Source organism: Passer montanus, unplaced genomic scaffold (genome assembly GCF_014805655.1).
Source record: "Passer montanus isolate IOZ18808 unplaced genomic scaffold, ASM1480565v1 scaffold80, whole genome shotgun sequence".
NCBI classification, from domain to species: Eukaryota; Metazoa; Chordata; class Aves; order Passeriformes; family Passeridae; genus Passer; species Passer montanus.
Window position 1 is genome coordinate 72,213 of NW_024373257.1, and position 24,897 is coordinate 97,109.

At 39.6% G+C, this 24,897-nt stretch overlaps 1 protein-coding gene across 10 annotated transcripts in view; it reads right to left on the minus strand.

The window, feature by feature from the left end:
• The window catches only part of BACH1 (BTB domain and CNC homolog 1), a 33,895-nt gene that overhangs the window by 2,260 nt on the left and 6,738 nt on the right, over positions 1-24,897 (minus strand). For 6 of the 10 annotated variants that reach the window (XM_039732743.1, XM_039732746.1, XM_039732741.1 and 3 more), the window contains 4 exons: positions 19,197-19,494; positions 16,041-17,432; positions 14,204-14,410; positions 4,687-8,025 (listed from right to left, as the gene is read on the minus strand). In XM_039732743.1, the coding sequence (XP_039588677.1) occupies positions 7,564-8,025; positions 14,204-14,410; positions 16,041-17,432; positions 19,197-19,436 (2,301 nt within the window). In that variant the 5' untranslated portion in view covers positions 19,437-19,494 and the 3' untranslated portion in view covers positions 4,687-7,563. Of the gene's footprint in view, positions 1-26; positions 3,734-4,686; positions 8,026-14,203; positions 14,411-16,040; positions 17,433-19,196; positions 19,495-24,897 lie in introns of those variants that run through there. The other 4 variants (XM_039732748.1, XM_039732747.1, XR_005630256.1 and 1 more) reach the window with 3 other exon arrangements.

Sequence of the window (24,897 nt, forward strand, 5' to 3'; positions counted from 1 at the left end):
AGTTTCAGTAGGAGAAAATAACTTACCCAGGGGAGGTAAAGACCAGCAACACTTTTTCCCTTTGCAGCTTGGATCCATTTGTCAGAGCTCATGTCCTGAACATGAATCACATCACCTTTCCTTGGAAATATACACAAGCTCATCCTGCAGATGAAAGGCTGCCTCACAGAGGTTAAGGCCAGCAACTGCTTTCTGTTCTGGAATGTCTTGTGTCGGATTAGTCCCTGGATGTATTCAGTTGAGCAGTGGTATCCAAATTTGTAGGAGGGAGAGAGAAAGGGGGTGAAACATCTTCCTGGGAAAGGAGAGCACCTTGCCCCAGTGTTTTTTGTATAGATGCTGGGCTGCCCAGACAAGGTAAACAGCAATAAAACCTTTTTTCTTGGGACATTTCTTTTTGGGAGAGTAATCCTGTGCCCCATTTAGTTTTGAAGATTGAATTTAACTTTTGCATGTGCCCTCCAAAAAGTGAACTGTATCTTTCCTTGTGGAAGAAAGCATGTAACCCCAGCAGTGGTTGAAGTCACCAGGCTGCTCAGGAGACCTAAAAGCCAGTAACAGTTTGTTCTCTTGGGGCCTCCTGTATAGCCTCAATTTTGGAACCTGTTAAGATTTGATTTCCGTTTTGAATGTGGGCTCCAGAAAGTGGATGTGACTGCCTTTCCTTGGGCAGAAAAGCACTAAGCTCAATATTGTTGGAGCAGATGACAGTCTGCCAAGGAGAGAGAAGGACCAGTATCAGCTTAGTGTTCTGGCATCTTTTTTTTGGGAGCAATCCCTGGATTTCTTTAATGATGGTGCTCAGATTCAAATTTTGGAGGAGGTATTCTGAAATTTGTGGCAGCAGCATTCAACTTTGCAAGGAAAGCACTTATTCCCCATGGTGGTGGTGCAGATGAGAGGCTGCCCAGGAGAGGTAAAGGCCAGCACCAGCTTTCTGTCCTGGCACCTTTTGTTTGGGCTCCAAGCCCAGACTGATTCTTTTTGGGAGGTGGTAACGAAATAGGGGATGTTGTCATCTGAAGACTATGAGAGTAAATAATTTATTTTGATGTATCTGGTTTGCTATCCTTGATCTTGCAGGACAAAGGCAAATTCCCACCAACACTGAGACTATTGTGCATTCCTTCCCAAAGAACAGTAGTGACATCCTATTTCAGAATCCCACCTCTGGAATTTGCAGCTGAGCTCCCAAATTGAATGTGTTCAAGATTTGCTCCTACACAGAAGGTTCCAGGACAGAAAGATGTTCCTGGCCTTTACCTCCATCAAGCAGGCAATCATCTAGAGCGCCCTCACTGTCAATAAATGCTTTCCTTCCCCAGGAAAGGAACCTCCTTCAGGAGCCACTTACCCAGTTCTGCATACTGCCTGCACAATTATGGAATACATTGCTCTCACACAAAATGTGCCAGGACAGAAACCCTTCCTAGCCTTAAATCATTGCCAACACTGGAAGTATGTCCCTTCCTTCCCAAGGAAAGCTACTGCCATACTTCTTCAGAAGCCCCTCTCCTAACTTTGGATACCAGCTCCAAAAATGAATACAACAGGTGATTGCTCCCATAGGAAAAGTGCTAGAAGTGAAACCTATTGTTGGCTTTTATACTCCCTGGACACCTCACATTTCCAACACCGAAAATGGGATCAGGCTCTGTCTTTCTATGGATAGGTATTGTCATTCTTTTTCAGAAGACCTGCTCTGAAAATTGGAGCCATCCTGAATTCATGCAGTGCTGAATACATTCAGGGACTGATCTCACACAAAAGTATCCAGGACAAAAAGTTGTTGCTGGCTTTTACCACCTCTAGGCAGCCTTTTCTCTAAATCCCCAACACTGGCACTATGTGCATTCCTTCCTGATGAAAGAAAGGTGCTGTCATCCTCTTTCATGAGCCCAACACTGAAATAAGAAGCTGAGCTCCAAAACTGAACATGTCCAAGGATTGCTCCCATACAAAGGTTTCCAAGAAAATAAAATATTCCTGGTTGTTAACTCCCCATGGTGTGTCTGCACCACCAATAATGGGGCTGGGTGCTTTCCTTCCCAAGGAAAGGTAATTTGATCTTTCAGGAGCCCACTCCAGAATATGTCTGGGGATGGCTTCCACACAAAAAGTGCCAAGAGAAAGTTGTTCCTGGCCAAGAATTTCTATAGGCACCCTACAAATCTGCACTACCAACACTGGAGCTAGGTGCTTTCCTTCCCAAGGAGAGGTAATGTAATCCTCCTTCATGAGTCAACCTCTGAAATTTGGATACCACCCCCAAAACTGGTTAGCCCTGGGGATTGCTCCCACGGACACAATGCCAAGAGAGAAAGATGCTGCTGGCCTTAACCTCCCTTGGGCAACCAATCATCTCCATACCAATACTGTGGCAAGGTGCTTTCCTTCCCAAGGAAAGGCACCATCATGCTCTCTCAGGAGCTCACATCACGGTATTTTTTCCCTCACTAGCAATGACAGCATGCACAAGAAAGTTCAATGCAAGAGATTAATTTGCCTTAACTCAGAGCTGCATAGTACTACATGAAAACATGAAGAGTTCACAAAGGGGGTCACACACATACACAAAATCTTACTTTTTGAGGTCAACAGATGCTCTGCCTTTTAGGGCAGAGACAGCTCCCAGTTGTGTCCTTAATGCACATGGCTAGAGATGGATGGTGAGAGCTGGTTTGAACAGGCACATGCCTCTGATGGCAACTCTAAGGGCATACAAGCCCCAAAATTTATTTTACTTTAAAGTCCATTGGTGTGAACTGGCAGGTGTGGCTACACTACACAGTTCATGTCAGCCTGGGATGTAGCAGAAGGGAAACACCTAAAGGACAAAGCCTGCAAAAGAACGTCCCCACACACGGTTCTGTTGTTGCCTGTTACTCTGACATTTCCAACCAGTTAAGAATCCAAATTTCTCTGTTAAGATTTTGAGGTCTTGTAAGTCCACCACAAAGCTGAAATAGTAATTTTATGACTCAGAAGACCATGACAAATTCTGGTATTCTGTATAACACAAAGCACAGAATCTCGTTCAGTCCTTCATCCACTATTTTGATTTGCATGTAAAAGGTTTACAAAAATTCTTGTAGAGGGAGGAAAAAAGAAAGGACATAAAAGCACAGAAATTGTCAGTGTTTTAAAAGTCCTTATAAAAGCCTGTGAAACAATTCACAGGACAGATTTTCAACAAGAACTGTGACTGGTCCATAGGCTTTTTGGGATAACATCTGGATAGATGCAGGTTAGCAAAGTTCCATGGTTTTATGGGTAAGCAGGACTGATTAACTTCAGAGACCAGAATAAGGGTCTGAAAATTCCATGCACCTTTTAAGATTCCTGCATTCACACACCACTTGTGAAAAATGGACCAGCCCAACAGACAGCTGTCAGTGATATCCCCCAAACTTCTATTGTCTTTTATCCCTGCAGCTGTCCCCTGGTTTTTAACCTTCTACTTTTAAAATAATAATGATAATTTCACACAGCTGATAGCTGATTGTTCTGCATTCAAGTAAATGTTGTAAATGTGGGTAGTTTTATAACTTGTTGTAATTATTTACAACGAGCAATTGTGTGACAATACCAACCAACAGTGTTATAACATCTGCATTTAAATTACCTTCACATGTTGATTCAACACACCATTTTTCACTGCCACCTAAAAGTATCTGACAGGCCTGTAGGAGTGCAAGCTGATGAGGCTCCATCTGAAGGACTTCAGTGGATCCTGTACAAAAGCAAATCAAGTGTATTTTTAACAAGAGTCAAAGTAACAGGAACGAAAACTCAGAACCAATACTGAAAATCCTTATTTCCTAGATCATTACCTGAAAAAGTCCCAAATGTTGCCAGGTTGACATGAAATGTATTTATCTGATTTATCACCACTGGGCTGAGAAATACAATTGCAATACGATTTAGAACTTTTCAGTCTCTCTCATCACCAAATACTTCTAAATGAAATCATGCCAGTTCACCTGAAAGCTTGAGACTTACGGCCTTCAACAGTTAATTAAGTTGAATATACACACATTCTGGAGCGCTATTTTGGTTACTGAGTCTTGTTTCTTCCCAAATCTCTCACATCCATCTCCTCCTCTTCCACAGGAAATATGAAATAGTAATTATAAAACATTAGGAAACCTTGTTAAAGCATCATACTGAATTATTACTAGACTATTGACATATACCAAGAAAGCCTTAAATGTTATTTCTGAAGTTAACAAGATATACTCAACTTACTTGTATGGCTATATTATTCTCACTCATTACTTATTTGTTAATCATTTTTAGGGTTTTTGTTTTAAATTCTGCCTATTTTGGCTCTGTCATTCACATGAAACAGCAGTCTTCCACATGGCAAATTTAATCTTCAGTAAGTTGAGAAGAAAATTCATGTATTTAAGAATATGCAATTAAAAAAGAAAATCAATATAGCAAAATACACACTGCTGAGGAAATATCGTGAGTAATTAGTACATACCCAACTTGGGTACAATTACCTCTGTATTATTAGATGTCAGCTTTGTCTGAAGAATCCTAAGCTACTGGTTTGGGCCTATTAAATTTATAAACTATATAGAGACTACATTTTCAGAACTGTTTGAGCAGTAATACATAAATGAATATTGCACCAGTAGAGACTTTCACAGCAGAAAACTTACACAAAATAGAAAAGCCTTTGTAGAAAGGATAGTGGTTTTTATTGCAGACTTAGAAAATACTGAATTATGAAAAATACAAAATCAACTGTTGTAATTATCTGTTTATTTTACAATCTGTATGCCATCATACCCATATGGCTTTAAGATAGTCTATTCAAAGTATTTTAAAACATGCTTTAACAAAGTATTTTACAATTTCAAAAACGAATATTTCTTTACTGGAAGAGAAAAAAATAAAACCAAACTCCAAAAAACATTTTCCTGAGAATTCTGTATCATAAAATTGTCATTCATTCATAACATTTGCAAGTTGATGATATAGGCTTATAGAAGTCAACATGCAACTTGTAGGTCTATGGTATTAAATAAATATTTTAAAAATTAATTAGATGCAGCTGGTCAGGCAAAAACCTACCCTCAAACTTCATCAAGTTCATGTCAGGTTTAAAAACATGATGTTAACTTTTATCACAGGTCAATGACTGCCATGATTCCTGCCCTGGAATCCCTCCACCATCAGCTACATGGAATTCAGGCTGTGGCTGATGCCCAGACTCCAGCAGTGGAGCACAACTCACACTTGGCCACCACTGACCTTGTGTTCCAACACCTGCAGCCAAGTGTGTCAGGGCTTTGGGCCACTGGACAAGCCATTCCCTACAAAGATGCTCCACCTTGTTATAATAAGGACTTAACCCAAGGAATTCTATTTCCAACTATGTGCACTACTAGGACAATGTTTCAATGCTATTGTCCACGTCATTTCAGAATATCACCAGCTTTAAAAGTGATAGTAGTTATGAACAGTAGAGGTTTGGGCTTTGAATTTTGTTTTTTATTATTTCTTTTTGGCTTGCTTTTTAAACAAATTGGAGACATAAGAGCAAAATGCTTCCCAGGGTGGCAGCATGGGAGGGAGACAGGATTAAATTAACCAGGAATCTACAGAAACTGAAGAAAAAGCCCAGAGAGCTTCATGAAGTAATACATATACAGGATCATCATATCTCAATTATGTAATTTGAAAGAATTTCAATCCAATTATCATGATGTCTGCCATGTAGTATTTATTTCTGAATTTCAATTACTGCAAGCATTGTGATTTATACAAGCTATGCGCCATCAGCATATTTTTTCCCTTAAAAAAGTAAATGATACATTATGAAAATCCAAGGATTCACTAGAGATTTGAATCAACTTTCAGTCCCATAGGTGAGGTAGTGTAGTCATTTGTGTTGCGTGCTGGTTATGAGAAGTCCTGTTGAAATCTGTTAATTTTTAGATTTTTGTTTTAAATAAGTGGCTTACTGTATCTATTAATGCTATGTTACCTATGGATGCTGGGGAGAGGAAAAAAAGAGCCTTGCCAAGAACAAGTTTTGCCTTGCTGCAAGGTAAAACTGAAAAACAGTATTTACAAGGGCTGTTGCTTAGTTGCTGCCTACTGTACATGCACATAAAGACACAAAAAGCTAATACACATTCTGAGGTAGGAAATGAAGAATTCCACTGGCTTGTACAAGATTCTTCATGTTTTGTAAACCAGCAAACCCAAAGTTTTCTGTGGTGAGGTTCAATACTTAGTTCTGGTGTGAGAAAAGCATCTACATAACAAAACATCATTGGTATACAATATGCACCCACTGCTATGTAAAAATCTAGAAAATGGGGATTATTTTCAGTAGCTGAATTTCTCCTTCACAAAGTAATAAAGGAAGTAACTCCAGCTAATTTCTTCAATAAACTTTTTATATATCTATGCTAATAGCACAAGCCATTGAAAATATACTACAGGTTTAGCCATAAAGTATCCTGAAGATTGATTCTGAAATTGAACTTTACTGGTCCCAGTGATCAGAGAACAAATATTTGTAACTTACTTTAGGCAGCTAGGCACTGAAAGAAAAAAATGTGGCGCCTGAATACCTAAAAAAAAAAAAAGTCTGTCCTTAGACTTTGACAATACTTTGATTTCAACTTGCCACAAACAAGCAGCAAGCTTGAAGGTGCTAGGACAGGAAGTCACAATACAACTGTGAGTTTTAATAAGCCTGTGGGATTCAGATGCCAGAGGATCCAATGCACACTCATCCAAGAACTGCACCAGTTTCAGATGTCTGCCTTCCACAGTGTGTTGTTATTCCTCCCACTAAATTTAGAGAAGAGAGCACTATGTGGCAGCACCTCTGCTGCTCCAGTTCTTTTAATTCTGTACTACATTGACAAGACAAAACCACTTATGCAATAAAAGCCTACTACCAATCAATTCCTCTACTACTAGTAGTAGCCTACTACTTTAATTCAGTAAAGTCTTCCCTGGGATGGGGAGGGGAGCAGCAGGAAGCAAGGAGCTATACCAGAGGGCACTTTTCAAAATCTCCTCATCCTGTCATGTAACAGCCCGTGTACAAAATGAACATTTACAGAGCTATATATGCTTCTTAAGGTTTGTCTACCAGGAAAAAAGAAGTCTTAGAAGAATTCCAGGTATAGAAGTCATTGTGCATAAACAGCTGTCACGAGGCTTTCCTTAAAATGCAGAGTGACATTAAGTACTGTGGCATAAATCAGAGTAGGCTGCTCTACACATGAACAAAACTTCCTCACAAATAAGCACCTGTGCATGAATTTGTACTTTCCAACAGCTTTCCTGAACCCTCCTTGGCATCACCACACAGACAAAGCTCCGAGGCTGACACATACAAATTATGTTCTGGAACTACACAGAGCAAACCCAAAGCTTGCCAAGTAATAATGGTGACCACATAATTGTCAATATAGTTTCAAAAGACTAAACTTTTGTCGTCTCTCTCACTTAGTAAGTTACTTTCCAATAATGCTCAATCCCACTTCTCGTTGCAATGCCGAGGGGCTGGCAATGGGAAGGAGAGATTCATTCATCTGTAGTGCATTTGTCAGTCATTTGCTGGCAGAAGTCTGTGATGCCACTGCTCTGTCCACAGGGCTCCCCCAGCGACGTTTGCTCCAATGCTCTGGCAGGAACTGGATGCAGCTCTTGCACTTGATCGTACGCGGCCTCACACACGCTTTTGACACACTGGTAACAGGAGCTCTGCTCAGCTGTAGGTGTGACACCTGAAACACCATTTGCTGGTTCTACAGATGCTGGTACCACGAGCTCACTATCAGATGGAGCTGTTTGTTCTCTTTTTGGGAACAAAAATGAGAGTGGGCAATCTGAAGAAGAATATTTTGCAAGTATTTGTATTTGCTCTTGACTCAAGGCTGCTTCCTTACACACCTGCTGGCAAAGTCCAGTCAGATTTTGCTTTGTCTCACCCAGAGTTGATAAAATGTGGTTTCTTTCCTTCAGCAAATTCTCCTTCTCATTTTGCTGCAAAAGGAAAAACAGTATTTTAAATATGTCTACATTTTAACATAAAAACTATGTTTTAAACTCCTACCAAAGCTAAAACAAGACTTTAAATAGTCTGGTCTGCTGAAACAGAAGTTGCTTTCTTTCTTAATGCCAAATTACAACACAATCAAACACATATCAAAAGGCCAATCCTAACCTCTCTGGAAGCATCATCAGGTAAGGTATTTGATTGGTTTTTCAGATATGCTGCTTTTTCCAAACTCATGCTGGCAGACAAAGGAGTAATTTGTAGTTATTGAACAAATGAAACATGGCTGCATTTACTGTAAATATTCTTGAAACACTAGTTCTACAGGATAACACAAACCCTACCATTGAGCCAACAAAGCATTAAGCAGTCTTCATAGAAATCTGTATTTTAGAATTGAAATGCTGAAAATCAAATATCACATTTTAATTACTGATACTCTTCTACTTAGTGAAAATAACTTACATTCTTAAGAAGTGCCAATTCCACTACAGGACTAACAATGTAGTTAAGTATAGCTCTTAAATTAGATAGAAAATTTCAGAAAGGTAAAGGAAAGAAGATGTGGTGAACAACTAACAACTTAGAGATAATGTAGCAGGATTGTCCAAGCACATGGCAACAAACAGGATGGCACCTCAATAATAAATATCAGAAAAAGTAGCCTGTATTAAATCAAGCTTTTATTTGGCTTCAGTGTTGTGAATTTTGTGAGGCTTCTGATAGAACTGGCTAAAGATGAAAAGACACTGATAACTGAGAAGTCTAATCACAGAAACAAGCAACTTTTTGAATAAAGAAAAATGAGGAAATGGCAAAGGACAGGGAACAACCAAGACCATCATGAAGAAGTTGAGCGAAAAGAACAAAGAACCCGAATCCAAACATGTCACAACACACACATTTTTAATTCTGTAATTAATTAAGATAGAGTTTTGAAGGCTTTAAAGAGTTTTCAAGTTTTAATCATAGGGATCATGTGTTACAGCTACTGTTATGTCAACTCGCTCTTAGAAAGTTTTATTATTTTCACTCCTCCTCACATCCCCTTTTGCAGAGAAACCTCATAATGCAACCTCTACAACTTCTTTTTGAAAGAACTGATTTAAGTTAGGCAGCATTTGGCAAGAGGAACAGTTGTTGCCAGTTCTTTTTGTCTAAAATTAGAAGAAAGAGGACTTGGCGAATAAATTTCTATTTGTCAGCATACTGGGAACAGCTGTTAATCATAAAATATGCCACACTGGAAAGGAGCCATCAGGGTCACTGAGTCCAACTCCTCAGCCTGCACAGGACACCTCAAGAGTCACACCCTGTGCCTCAGAACTTTGTCTGAACGCTTCTTGAGCTCTGTCAGGCTTGGTGCTGTGACCACTGCCCTGGGGAGTCTGCTCCAGTGTCCAACCACCCTACAGGGGGAAGAGGCTTTTCCTAATGTCCAACTTAAAACCTTCCATGACCCAGCTTTACGCTGTTCCCTCGAGTCCCGTCACTAGTCACACGGAGATTGGCACCTGCCCCTCTGGAGGATGCTGAAGACCCCAATGAGGTCTCCCCTCAGTCTCCTTTTCTCCAGACTGAATGCCCACTGTCATCTCTCATAAGATTTCCCCCCTCCAGACCCTTCCCCATCCTCACGACCCTTCTTTGGATGCACCAATGAGGTCTCCCCTCAGTCTCCGTTTCTCCAGACTGAATGCCCACTGTCATCTCTCATAAGATTTCCCCCCTCCAGACCCTTCCCCATCCTCACGACCCTTCTTTGGATGCTCTCCCATGGCTTAAGGCCATTTTTTAAACCATGGTGCCCCAAACTGCCCCCAGCACTGGAGGTGAGGCTGCCCCAGCACAGAGCAGAGCAGGACAATGCCCCCTCTTGCCTGGCTGGCACTGCTGTGCCTGCTGTCCCCAGGACACGGATGTCCCTCCTGGCTGCCAGGGCACTGCTGACTCCTGTTCAGCTGGCCATGGACCAGGAACCCCAGGTCCCTTTCTGCAGCTGCTCTCCAGCCCCCCATTGCCCAGTGCACACACAGAGCCAGGGCTGCCCTGTCCCAGAGCAGAATCTGGCACTTGTCCTCGTTAAACTCCACACTGCTGGTGACTGCCCAAGTGTCCAACTGGTCCAGGTCTCTCTGCAGGGCCTCTCTGCCCTTGAGGGAGTTGACAACTCCTCCCAGTTTAGTGTCAATGGCAAATCTAGGGTGTTCCATTAAGTCCTGAGTCCAGGTTGTCAGTGAAGATGGTGAGGAGCACAGGGCTCAGGATGCAGCCCTGCAGAGCCCACTGGGGACCAGTGCCAACCTGATGTCACCCCAGTCACTGTCACCACTTGCTCCTGACCATGACCCAGCTGCTCTCCCTGACATGATGTGTTTATCCAGCTGTGGGCTGGACATTTTGTTCAGAAGGATCCTGGGAGAGCCTGTCAAAAGCTTTGGTGAAGTCCAAGAGGATTACACCTACTGGCTTTCCTAGATCAGCTGGGTGGGTTACCTTGCCATACGAGGAAATCAGTTTTGACAAGCAGAACTTTCCCCTCATGGAGCCGTGCTGGCTGTGACTGATCCCTGCATTCTTCTCCAGGTGTTTTTCAATACTGATCAGAATAATCTTTCCATTCTGTTAGGCAGATCACCTAATACCTTTTGGGTATGTAGAGGCACTCAGCTGTGTATTATTGACTGATGAAATTATCTGGATTGCTATTTAAAACAACATTCAGAAATAGCTATTCCAGCATAAATTCCTCACCTCCCTTCTGAAGCTGTTGACAGGTTAATACATTTAAACATTATTATTTTATCAGCATAATACTAATACTGTAAAAAAAAGTCAGTCAGTTTTGAGATCATAATAAACTAAGAGCTCTTTTGAATCTCCTGGTAAAGAATGTACCTAGTTCACTCACCTCACCCTGCTATAATATATATTAACAAGATCTCAATTACATTTTTCTTGGAGCACTGACACATCCTCAGCTACAGAATCTTCAGCAAAGTAGTGCTTCTTGATACCAGTTGTGCTCTACTCTGCTCCCCCTCACAAGTCCCCTCATTTTAAAAGTTTCCAAGTGAAAAATCCAAGGATGGGTCAGGTTGGAAGGGACCACAGTGGGTCATGTGGTCTGACCTCCCTGCTCAGGCAGGGTCATCCCATTGTCCAGGAGAAAGCACAAAGAACATACACAGGATCTGTGAAAGAGCTGGTTCTATCATCTCCTAAGTAGCCCTTGCTTGTTCTCAAATACAGAACATTAAGGAACACCCAGATTCACCTGAAAGGTCAATAAGCAAAGGCTACATGGGAAGGTAAAAAAATGACTTTATCAGTACAGAAGATCAAAAGACATGATCAAAGGTAACTCTCCCAGATAACATATTCAGCACTGAACAATATTGTTCTTCCATCTAAGTAGAACTTAACGTAAGATTTCCAATTTTACAGAATCACTTGGGAGGGGAGGTACCTCAGCATTCTGTAGTCTGACCTGCTGCTCAAAACAAAGTCAGAGATCAGGTAAGATCAGGCTGCTCAGGGCTTTGCTCAGTCATGCCATAAAACCCCCAAAGACAGTGCATGCACAGCATTTCAGGGTGAACTGCTCCACTGCCTGCTGGTCTCCACTGGAAGAAAAAACTTTCCTTACATTCAGATGAAATCCCCCTTGCAATTTAAGACCACGTCTCTTGTTCTCTTGCTGCCAAGTACTCCCCCAGGAAGCTGAGGATCTTCTACTACCAAAGGCTGTATAACCTCAAGGATAACCCCACAGATATGGGCAGGGAGCCATTAGGTCTCCCCACCCCTTTCCAGGTAGAAGCCCCATTTCTTTGGCCTCCCACCACAGAAGTACTTCAGGCCTGGCCATGCCAACAACCTTCACCCAACCTTCCTTCTGTCTATCAATGTGCTCCTGGGACTGGGGGGGTGAAAACCCAGCAAACAAATCAGTGTCACATGTGCCAAGGTAGGTAACAACCACGGCCCTCCAACAATGGGCTGCACTCCTGCTAACACAGCCCAGGACACTGATGGCCTTTTTTTTACTCAGGACATGTTGCTGATCCTTGCTCAGCCTGCTGTCTGCCCAGGCCCCAAGGTGCTTGTCAGCAAAGCTACTTGCCAGCTGCTAGTCTCCAGCCAGGCAGGGGTCATTCTGTTCCAAATATAGGACTTTTCCAAGAAACACACCACAAGGATCTTCTGAGAGAGAAAAAAACTGAAGCAGCACCAATTAGAAACTATTACAAAGCAACATGCTGCACATACTGAACACCAGGATGAGGAATTCCACGAAAAAGTATTTCCTAACTGGTATACAGAGTATTATCTATCTGTCAAGAGCTGTCAAACTACAGCTACACCATTCTATTCCCTCTCAAAGCCACATTACAGATGATACCATGAGATGATCAAAGTCTAAAAGGTCTGAGACATGACTGAGCCAGAGAAGAGGAACAAGGCAGGAGCCATCACGCATGAAGCAACCTGGATGTATCACACATAGCCCCTCCACGACATCTCTTTTCTTCCATCCACCTGGAAATCATGCCTAGACTGATCTTGATGTTTCTGTATTTGTGTACAGCTTATACAAATTTGATGATCTGTGGCTATCAGGCATGGTCAACAGCTCCAAACAGAGTCTTTTCAATAATTTCTGAAGAAACTTATCAGCACAGTTGAAAAAAACATATGCAACTGGAACACGTTTGTGCCTACGGGATGATTCATATAACTCAGACCTCACCTCACAGTTCTCAAGACTCAACACTTCTTATCTAGGCCTTGCACAGTGTTACCTGTCAAAGAGCAGACATTCAATCTGTTCCAGCACAGGTCCATGAAAGAAGGATATTATAATTATTAGTTTCAAACAGCCACATGCCTAATCTTGCACACCAACCTTTAATCGCCTGCCCAAGTATTGCAAAATATTGACAGAGTTACATAACAGAAATGACAACATGATGACAAAACCAGGCAAAAAGTTCTGAAATGCCAGAAATGCAACTTCTCTCTTCAGTAAGGATATTATTAGTACAATCACCTGATTACCCTCCCTCACAGTGCACCTTCTTCACTGAGCACAACCTGCTCTGTCAGCCTATCAGAGCTCTATGGCACTGCAAGCCCTGCTTCAAAGCTGATCTCCTCACTGCAGAAGTAGGAGTAGATGAAGTGAAAGATGATGATCACAAGCAAGTAAGTTTCCAGTCCGTGGCACTTGGCTCTAACTTTACTTTCCTTTTCACTTTGAAGTCAAAAAAGATGCAACATGACTGCTGTATTCCAGCTGATGCAAATACCAAATTCAGGAACACCAAGCCTAAAATGCTCCATGAATGAGAGTACAGTAGTCCTAAACAACTGAACTATTTTGTGCACATGGCTATGACCAACTATGAAACTGAGATGAGAGTCAAACAAAGACTTGTTTTTCTGAAAAGCCACTCAATTAACTTCTTGCCTTTGCTATTTTTACATAATCTTAACCTCAGACTACCTACATTTCTCTTAAATTACATATTTATCTTTTTATTGCCTTCTTAAAGAGGAGAAAATATATTAACAGATGGCTGCTGAGAAATCTGGATGCATCAATTCCTCAGCTACAATCTTGATGCAACTGCTAAAAAGGCAAGCAACTTCCCAAGTTCTTCTGTATCTTCTGCCTTTCTGCAAGGTTCTCATTTTCAACACTCAAGACTCAGGAAACAGTTTGCCAGCCCCTGTTGATGTGTTCCAAGAACAGCACTTACACAACTAACAATTGCGTAACTGCAAACTTGATCATGAGCAATACCATGAGCTGAAGAACAAAATCTTGAAGCAAGAAAGGGGAAGAGGCAAAAAGCAGTGTAGGATAACAATCTGGGAATCATTCTGTACAATTAAATTCAAAGCTTATGGGTCTCAGAAACATCACTCACCAAAAATTACGCTGTGATGCATGTTTTATTCGAATGGAAACAAGTCCACAGAAGGAAAGATGTGTGTACTTTAGAGCAAGGCTCAGAAAAATCTAGAACTGCTATCAAGGAGTTATACAAGACTTGAGTGGAAAAAGTAGTAAATCACCCCACTCTCAAGCTACTGCCAGATAGCCAGTCAAGATGTTTAGAGAAAGACATGACAACAGCAATGAATATTTATACATACCAGTTTTTCAATTTCAGATTCAAGATTTTGTATACAGTCAAGTTTTCTCTTGCGACATCGCTGCGCTGCAATTCTGTTTTTACTTCGTCTTCGGATATCATGAATGCAGTCCAATTGTTCAGGAGTTAATTTATGCATTTTCAGAAATGACTGGAAGTCATTTCTGGAAAGTGAGATAATCCTTTGTGCATTAAATGGCAGTTTTACCTAGAATGTGAGATACAGTTGTAAATCCAAGGTGGAACTGATATACACAAACACCAACAACTCAAGTTTCCATCTTAAGCATTCTTTACCACACAACTCATCTTTATTCCTACATCTCAGAGACAAGAGCAAACTAACAACCATCAGATGATGGGATAAAATCCAGGGGATTCAACTACAGGAGTTCAAGCACAGGTGCAACAGAGCTTAGATCCTTACAAGCATATTCAGGATAGGCTGAAAGCTGCTTGTGTGTGCATCAAATATGCAGGTGACACGCTCTAAGAACATGAGTTACAGTTTGGTAAGATACACAACAGGTGTCAAGACTCACTTACACAGTCTAAAGTTTTCCCAAAGCTGCTATTAAGACTGTATCCTGCATACATTTTTATACCTATGTTTTTTTTTTCTGCAGGAAAAGTTCATCTGAAAGAGGCATTTCCTTAAAATACAGAAGTTAAAATATTCATCTTTTATTTCTTAGTGTTGGAGAAGACAGAGGACCAGGCTCTTGCTACTGTTGTATACCTGAGCTACAAAAACATTTGAGATCACAAAGTGTTGACTAATACTGAAAAACATATTTACCTTTACAAAATAATCACCGTGGTTTTGAGTATCCGCCTAAAGACATTTTATTTCAATCCTTACATTTGAGTATAGGAAGTAGCAGAATATGTCACCTTACTGTAGTCAAAGATCTGAATTTAGTTTAAAAAGAACACAGAGAAATCCTTCCTCTGATTGGCTACTACTGGTGACAAATAGGCAAAAAATAATAAGAAAACCCAGAGTACTATTCTCAGCAATGATACCACTTTCTCTGTCACATAAAGGTGAGGAATGTATTTAACCAATTCTGGCCTTTTGTTTAGCATTCCAGATTTTTTGTATTGATGGCAGGTTCCACTTATGTTCAGCCTCAGTAAGGCCCTGCATCTTGAAAGACAAAAACCCTAGTGCTTTGAGAACAACTGAATTTTTGTAACATTGAATGATACATCACGCAGAGTTACACTGCAATTCTATGATTCTAAGAACTGAGATGGAAATTGTTCCAGGTATATCACTTAGTACTAGAGAAGGTGTATTATTAATGAGTCTTAAATATACAGCTGTTGAAGCCAGCTTAAAAGATTAATTTTCACTTCACATTAAATCTGAAGTATAATTTCTCTCCCACCTTCACCACACAGCTCAGAATAAACCCAAGAAACTGGTAAGTTTCTATTAAACAAAGGTTCCAAGACGTTTACAGTTTTCTTAAACTCTAAACTGAAGCACATAAAAGAAAAAAAATCTAAGAATGAACCTTCATGCCTTGATTTAAGGCTCACAACCTTTTCTGACAGTTGTTCCAGAAAAAAAAATCTTAAAATATCTAATATGTAAGCATCTAACACTTCAGTATCTGACCAAAAATACTTTCATACTTTTATTCAGTCTCCCTGAATTAACAGTGACCTTTCATATAAACCTCTGAAGGGTTATTTAAAGTTTCAGTCCCAGACTTTTTAAAACAAGCAGCCACAGAAAAAACTCCAAAACAACAAAACACAGAAAACTCATATTTCTGAATATGGCCTTAAAAGACTGGGAAGCAAAGGATACATCAGGTTATTCTTACCTCACATTCTTGTTCTCTTGCTGAACAGGATTCACTGTCTCCCTCAGTGTCAGTCTCCGAATCCTCTCCCAAACTTATCACATAGTTATAGGGACACTGTTCTTGTTGCTGTCCTTGAACATAATCTCCACTGTTTATTTCAGAGGTGCTGGAACATCCTTCAGTGCTAAGGTTGCTTATAAAGGGGCAATTGACTGAATTCAGTGTTGTAAAAGTTCGCTGAGAGCAAGGTTCAGGGCTTTCACTGATCCTGATCCCCAGCCACGGACACTCTGATTTTTTCCCCGAGTAGGTGGGCTCCAAATACTCTTTAGAAACTGCAGGTGGTAAATGTATTTGACAGGCATCTGTGCTGTGAACATCACTCCAGAACCCCTGTGCTAGCTGTTCTGCTATCTCTCTCTCCACACTGCTTCGATCTCCAGCTGAGGTGATGCTAGTGGCTTCCCTAATGCACAAATCCACCTTTGAAGATGGGTTACCCTGACTTTCAGTTTTGTCATTTCCAGCTCCAGTACTTGACACAGTTTTTTCAGCTAAGACTGTGTTGTTTTGCATACTACTGAAATTCAAGTTACCATATTGCTCACAACTATGTAAAATAGACACAGAATTGAGTCCATGAGGTGCAGCAGAGTTTTGGGGAAAAGCAGCAAGATCCATTTTCTCCACAGGACATGACACATTCCGAGTTACAGAATCTCTCCTTGACTCTTCTTTTTTCTGAATGCCTTCTTCCCCTTCTTCCATTTCTACCTGAGTCTCTTCACAGTTTGAGATCAGCTGCATAGGCACACACTCCTGAGCTTTTTGTATGCCATCGTTATCAGGTATTTCCTTCTCAAGAGAAGTTGCAAATGGTGGTACCTGAACATCTTTAATACTGGAGCTGGACTCTGAAGTATTAACTTTGTCATTTCCAAAAGCTTTCTGGAATTTTCTATACTTTGGGCATTGGGAAGATAAGCTGGAAGCATTACCCCTTTCTAAATGTACAGGATCACAGTTTTGATTGGCATTATTTTGGAGAACAGGCAATGATTTAGCATTTTCTTCATCTTTACAGGGCTTTGTGTCAGGAATTTGACTATATTCCTTTTCTAGAAGTGCTTCTACTTCATCATTTATTTCTAGGTCTCCATCATCCACATTGCCAGTTTTAGGGTTTGCTTTCTGACAACGCTGTGTGCAACACTTTTTCCTAGGACATTCCTGCTGATCCAATTTAAAGTCCAAAAATCTGAATTTGAGAAATTGAAAGCAGGACTCTTCAATGTTGCGTACACCCAAAAATTCTGCACATTTGCAAACTTCAGACACATTGTCTTTATTTAAAACAAGTTTTGCTGTATATGCAAACTGAAGCAAAGGACTAAATCCTTTAAGTGTAACCTATTACAAAAACAAATGAAAAAAATTATTATGGTCAATTTGGCTTGAAGCAGAGAAATACACAAATTTACCTGTTTTGCCAGCAGGACAGAGCACAGGACAAAAGCAGCAGACTTGTTCTATTGTGAAAACTTGGTCAAACTCATTCTGAAACAACTCATCTGATACAATTGTATCATGCATATTTTGTGACAGTTTTCTTTACTGTGATCTTTCTCTTAATAAAACGTTCTGGCAACGCAGTACTAAAAGCAGAAAATACTGTTGTATACCGAAAATCAGTAACTAGATTCCAACCTCACAAAGATATATTTCTTAGCAAGTTGTATACTAATTACTTTACAGTATGCTGCTGGTATTTAACTGTAGTTTTCGATGAGCAATTACTGTTAATCACTTAGTCTTATGCACCATTCATGCAAAAAGTTTGAAGAAATAGAGTTTGACCACATATGATTATTTACTACTACAGCCACCTACTCCTTTCTTCCTCCCATAGATTTAAAGAAAGGCACTCAAAAATGGTACACCAAACAGAATTTTCAGTTTAAAGCCCCTTTAGAGCAAGTGATTTTAATTGAACATTTATGTCTTCACAGCAGTTGCCTCTCAAGGAACCCAGAGATAAACAAAAACTGTATCATTAGAAACTGTGCAAGATCTTCCACACATAAAAAATGTCTAAGGAATCAAGTAGAAAGCCACAAACAGATCCCACAAACAGATTACCAACTACATGACACTTCCTTTAGCCTCTTCTCTGCAAATGAAGAATAAAGCAGTATGTCCACTATAATACTAAACTCAGGTCCACACTCTGCTCTCTGCCTTTACTGAAATGACCAGTATTTTATGTTAAATAAAGCACTATATCAATGCATTAACTACACTGAACCCTTCTGCCAGCAAAATAATGAATTAATCACACAATTCAATTTCAGAATCAGTTGAGGGTTTGTTTACTTTGGTGTTTTTAGTAGTTGGTTGGTATGTTCTTTTTAAAGAATACAACACATGAAGTTGATGAGATCTGCACAGAGCCCAGTCCTTTAAAGCTGTCTGTAAACACTTACAATCTTCCTAAAGAATTCTTAAAATAGCATTTGAAATATGCTCTGGAGATTATACCACCACATTAATTCATCCTTTAAAATGCAGGGAAGTAGAATGTAAAAGACAGTTTATCCATAAGCTGTCAACATGTCTTCAGACTTAGTGTAGTTAACAAAACATTAAAGTAGCTTTACAAATAAGTAGCATTCATAAATGAAACTGAAATAAAAAAATACAATGGTATTTTAAAACTGTAACTTATTTCTATTTAAGGGAGAAACACTGCAAAAACTGCAATGTTCAAGAGGGGAAAAACACTCTCCTCCTTTCACTTTCTCTTACAAGTTTTAGCTAGCTATGCTCAAACAACAAAAAATCATAAAGACTTCGTGTGACTGACCTAGAAAAGCAATTCTTGCAATAGTCATTTATCTCTAATTTTTATTTGGGATGAAAGTCAAAGAATAAAAACACTGGCAAAAAACCAACAGACCTCTGACCAAGAAGACAGCATTTAGTCTTTACAATATAATATATATGAAGTACTTGAATTAAAAAAATATTTTGGTACCCCAGATTGTGGGCTGGTGTCTTTCAGCTCTTAAATCCCCTACTCTAAATCGTCAGTTAAACCCCAGCTACCATAAAAGAGAACTGAAGAAAGCAGATCAGAAGCACTGGCAGGTAAATGCAGAAGGGAGTGACACTCACCTCTTCCGGCAAGGTGATGATAAGATCAGCATCCACCTGGCCCACAATTCTTGAAAGGAAGTAACTGCTGCAAGCTGCAAGCACAGCTCTGTGGGCCCGAAATCGCTGATCCTCCACTAAAATGGTAACATCACAAAGGATATCTTGCTTGCGCTGATCATCGAGGCTGAGGAGTACATTGGTACTGTGCACTGAGGATTCATAGGCAAACACCACACTGTTGCTCTCACTTAGAGACATTCTGTATCACAGGTGGCAGTGTGAGGCTCAGTGGAAAGCATGCTTCTGTGCTTCACACCTGGGGAGCAAAGAAACAAGGGGTACCCCTGAAAGTCATGTCCAACAGGAGGAACCTATCGGTACTGAAACACGAGCATGTTAAACTGTCCTGGTCTAATTCTTCTTCAAATCAGTACTTCAAATAAATACATGCTTGTGACCATTTAAAGTACCCAAACCTTGATATGCACACCTTAACACAGCTTTTAGAATCTCACAGACCAAAAAATGGACCTCTGCAATAAAGAACTGTTCTTTCTTAGCCAAGTGATTCAGAGGTATAAATTTACTGTAACACCTAGAAATTATTTAAGCTTTCATTCTTAGTAATTGGTATATTCTAACTCCAACACTATGAAAATGTAAAGAGAAATAAAACAAATGCATTAAACTAAAATTCGCCAAAATACTATGTGAACTATTTCATTTTACTGATTCACCTAATGCAGTCTAAAATATATGTGGTCTGTCTTCTTTCAGAAGTATTTTGTGTGCTAAACCAATCAGGCATTGATAAAATACCCTGATTTTCTAGTAGGCTGGTGTTTTAAAATTTGAATTCTCTAACTGCCTTAACACAAGTTTTTCCCCCCCTTTTCCTCCATGACTACTTGATTTGTCATACTTGTTACAAGCTTGCTTTCCCAATGGATCATTATGATTCAATCACCTGGCAATGGAACACTGTCTCTCTTCTGACAAAGTTCTCAAATAACAGTATTCATTGGATAATAATCAACAGTTAAAGTTATACAATATTTAAAAACTTGAAATGTATAACTCATATATAATGGTCCTGAAGATTCTTAAATTTGCAGAGAAATAGAAGGACTAGGGAGAAGGCAGTTCTGCTAGAGAGTGCAAAGTTTTAAAGTATTTCCAAATCTGATCTCTACACTGTGTTTCACTTTCAACTGAGCCTTTCTTCCAATTAAAAGGAAGAAAAAAAGATTATTAAGCAGTGTCCTTGTTCGATTAAGAAACCGCTTAAAGAAAATATGGTATTACTAGGACACGTTAGACCTTAACAAACCAAGCATTGAGATTACACTTGACCCCAGAGTTCCTGTAACTGAGCACAGCTGTGGAGACTCCAGCTGACACGGGACTACCTCATGCTCCATTGCTCAACAGAGGCTGTTCCCATCTGCCAGCTCCCAACAATAATGAAACTGTAGCCAGTGCAAATCCTCAGGTTTCAGGTGTGGGGAAACTTTCACAACATGGGGAGTGCACAGGGCATGGACATATTTAAACACACTGTGGAAAAAGCAACCACGCTGCCAGCCGTGCTCCTGGTTACTCACTGCTCAAGCTGTTTTCATGGCACACAAGCATTTTGAGTGAACTTTTGAACAGAAAGAGGGAAGAAAATCCCCATTTCCAGTGGCAGTAACAGCACAGTACTAGTCCGGACCCCAGGGAAGTGCAGAGCACATCAGCATTACCTGCCCTTCCCACTGTACACTTAACTTCACCAACAAAATGTACAAATGTATAGTGAAAACAGAAGTTTTGAGGCGAAAATCCCTAAAGTTCCACAAAGCTGAGTTTTTCCCGGTAAGAAGCAGTAGAGAAAAGTTCTGTATGCCACGCACTGTTAATCCTAAAGGGCTTTTTCCTTTTTGGAAGGAAACAGTTTAAATGTTTTCATATACCTAATAACAAGACTACAGATTAATTAACTTAGGAAATATTTAATTTCCAGTCAATTTACATGGGAATACAATTGTTCCTCATGGAACTGCTATTCATGAAATTCTATTTTTGTAAGAGCTTATTTAAAGTAACCAGTGCAATATAAATTATATATTCCTAACTGGACTGCTCTATAACCTAACTTATCATCTTGCTCATATCTTACAGCACACAAAGTTTAATGAAGTATAACTTGTGTATTTGTTACAAGGTGAAAAAAAACAAAATCCCAAAAAGAAACAGAAGACAAACCAGAAAAATTGAAGACTAAATCCACAGTGGTGGGGAGCACAGGGAAGTATTATAGACAAGGACATATTCTGGGTGAACACTTAGGCAAAACTCATGAGGGAGACTATAGTTAAAGACAAGCCTTAAAGTGTTCTTTTTTTTTCTATCTTCTTAGAAGAAAGAGCCCTCAGACAGACAAGACACATCATATATGCTGCTTTTGGGTTTTTCCTGATAAAATAATCAATTCCAATATCCAGTTCAGTTCACTACACTTCTCTAGCACAGAAGGCTAAAAGGAACAGGAGTTTATTTCTATTTGTACAGATACAGACAAATTAATGCAAAGAAGAGTTAACCATCCTTCTCAGTTATCTCTGGGAGACACACACCATCTTTTCAAAACAGCTTTTGGACTACTTGGAGCAGAGGGAAAGCTTCCAATGTTTCATCTGCCAGGAAAAAAAAAAAAAAAAAAAGAAGCTTTCCACACTGAAACACTACCTTCTGTTTCTTGAGAAGTGAATGAAATATTTAGTTTGAGCATAACTCCATTTAACACTTTACTCTGACAGAATGTTGTACTTCCTAATTGTGAGGACTTTATCAGCCAAGTTATGCCCCCTCTATATTTAAACAGGATGACAAGTTTGAGGTATCCAAAACCCTCAAACACTAAATTTGCTCAGTCTTTGTAAAATTTAGGTATTCAAATACAATAAAAAGAAATCCAAAGGTAAAGCATCAGAAAACTGAAAATGCTGGTGAAAACAAAAGCATGAAATGGGAACAAGAAAATGCAACCACTGTTAAAAGCTATTACACTTAAGAACTAACAGAGGTCAAACTTGTGAATGTCTGAATTCTGTTTTCCAGTTGTGTAGTAAGGGCAGGATACCACATTTGTGATAGCATCTGTCATGATGATGACCAGAAGAGCCAACCAGATTTTCCACAGCAGCGTGAGTACAAAATACCTTCTCTATAACCAGATTTGTTCTACACACATCCACAACAAGAATACTTCCTGTCATAGCAAAGAGAAAACGTACATCTCTTCTGTGAATGGTTAAATTTCTCTTTTACTATAACTGTTCTTCTAGTCCACTCAGAATTCTTAAAATTAGCTTTATTTATGATTCGGTGAACAAAGAGGGGAAAAGGTATGAAGCAGAGAAAACAATTCAATTAAACTTACAAGTTTATGCTGCAACTGTCATGAGGATAGACCTTCTAGGCTCTTCTGTCCATGTTATGTAATTTAATTTTCTACAAATATTACTTATCAGGCTCTTTTTACCACTTTTGGAAATAATACTGATATTGGCAACCAGGTATTTAAAAGGAAAACCAATACTACAAACAATAACAAATAGATATTTGTAACAGACATTGCCATAAGAAATATGGAGAGTCCAAAAAGATCTTCCAAAACTTAAAATAGTTCTCATAACACAGGTTGGAAGGATTAAAGAAGTAACACCATGAAAGCTCACTTTCTACAAACCCTCAGTTTGTGGAAAAAAACTAGTAGTGTGAGCATTCCTCAAATTCCTCTCACCTGAAACTCTGCACACCTAATAATCTCATACTCTTGAGATTGAAAATTAGAAAAGCTTGTGAATGTAAGCATGCACACATGCTAGTATAAAACCTACAGGAACACTTGAAGCACAACCAATCAAGTTCTGCTTTGAGAACACAACCAAGTCTGCTACTACGAAGTTTTCATTCTTTATCAGTGATCTTGAGATAAATAATATTTTGCATAAGGACAAAAAGATTTCCTCCTAAGCACCAGCTATAAAACTTTATCTGCTTTATCAAAGAGAAGTAACTCAATTTTTTTCTCCCTACTAGTAAACAATTATGAAAATTATGCCCAACAGTTACCCCCAAATTACCATATCCTCAGTAAATTTAGACATCTCTCCATCCAGATGACTCTATATATTTTTTTCCCCAAAGAACATATAAATACTTATCTTAATGGAAATCAGTAGTGCAACCACATTTAAAGAAGGAATACATGTTTGTTTAAGTACACAGTATAGAGACCACAGCAAGATGCTTATCAGGACTCCTTGTAAAATACACATCTCATCCAAGGCTCATTTTTCTCATGCATTCAAAGTCATTCATTACATTATTGCAGGAAGGTAATAGTGAAGTACAGTGAGTGTAAGGTACTTTAAAATTAGGCTGCAGGTTTTGCTCATCTGATTGCTTACACCTGATAATTACTGCTCTTTACTAGCTGACTGGAGAATAAAGGTAGATGTAAAATCCTTTACTTCCTTCCACCACAGTCTCTGCTTTAGAGTGATGCAGATTCTCAGGTAAACTGTGAAGTCTCCCCATTGATAGTTAAAAAAAAAAAAAGAAAGAAAAGTATTCCAAAGATGAGAATCGTGATGGTTGAAACCAGGTAAAGCTAAAGCTATAAGGAACTGTTGTTGCTAAGTTACAGAAGAAAATAGTAGTAAAACAGGTAACCTTGTTGAGGAATGTATCCACTGCATGTAGAGTACAAGAGTAGGAAGACAGTACCAGAGTAGAACCCAAAATAGCGTGATGTATTCCTCATCCACACAAAAATCTCACACAAGGCAGACAAACTTTCATCCAAGCTCAGCACCACCACCACATGTAAGAGGACACTCAACATCCTGTGGACTAATAAGTGTCCTGGAAGAGTTGAAGGAAGCTAAAAGGCATCAAATTGTCATTGAAGGTGACAAAAGCACACACATTTGTACATATCTTTACCAAAACTCTTTTTGAACATTCTGAATGTTTCAAGTGCCATTAAAAATACTAAAGCAGAGCACAGAAACCCATGAAAATCAATGACAGTCACATCTTTACTACTTTGAAGACTTAGACTTTCAGGAAAAACAGCTATTTACATTTTACAATCTTCACTCCTTGTGCTAAATCCAAGGACCTGGAAATTAAATTATAGTATCTAATGGTCACCAAGATGCACTGGGAACACCAAACCTAGAGGCAGCATCCATCTCCACATATCAAAGTTTGTCTTCCAAATTCTTTTTTCCTCTCCAAACTATGGGTTTTTCAAATTCAGGAAAAACCAGACTGAAGAGCAGAGTAAACTGGAGAAGGTTTTGATACAGAAATCATTTGACACTCCCTCTTCTCCTTCACAGCTGAGGAGCCATCACTCCAGTGAGCCTTGCAGAGCAGCTACTCTATCCAGCAGGATCTCACTGTGCCTCTGTGACCAGGAATTTCCTTATCACCAGCTGAATATTGAAGAAGAGAGGACTCATCCAAAGACACCCGATGTAACCCAATCTAGGATCCAAACCTAACAATTGTTTCAAATACTCACTGCCAAATAAAACACAGGAAACTAAATTGTTACCATCAACTGTAACATACCTGAGAGCAACTGAGGCAATAAACTAGCAAAAATGGACCTGTGGTCCTTCTGTTTAAGCTCCACTAAGCCATAGTTCTAGCAAGAGCC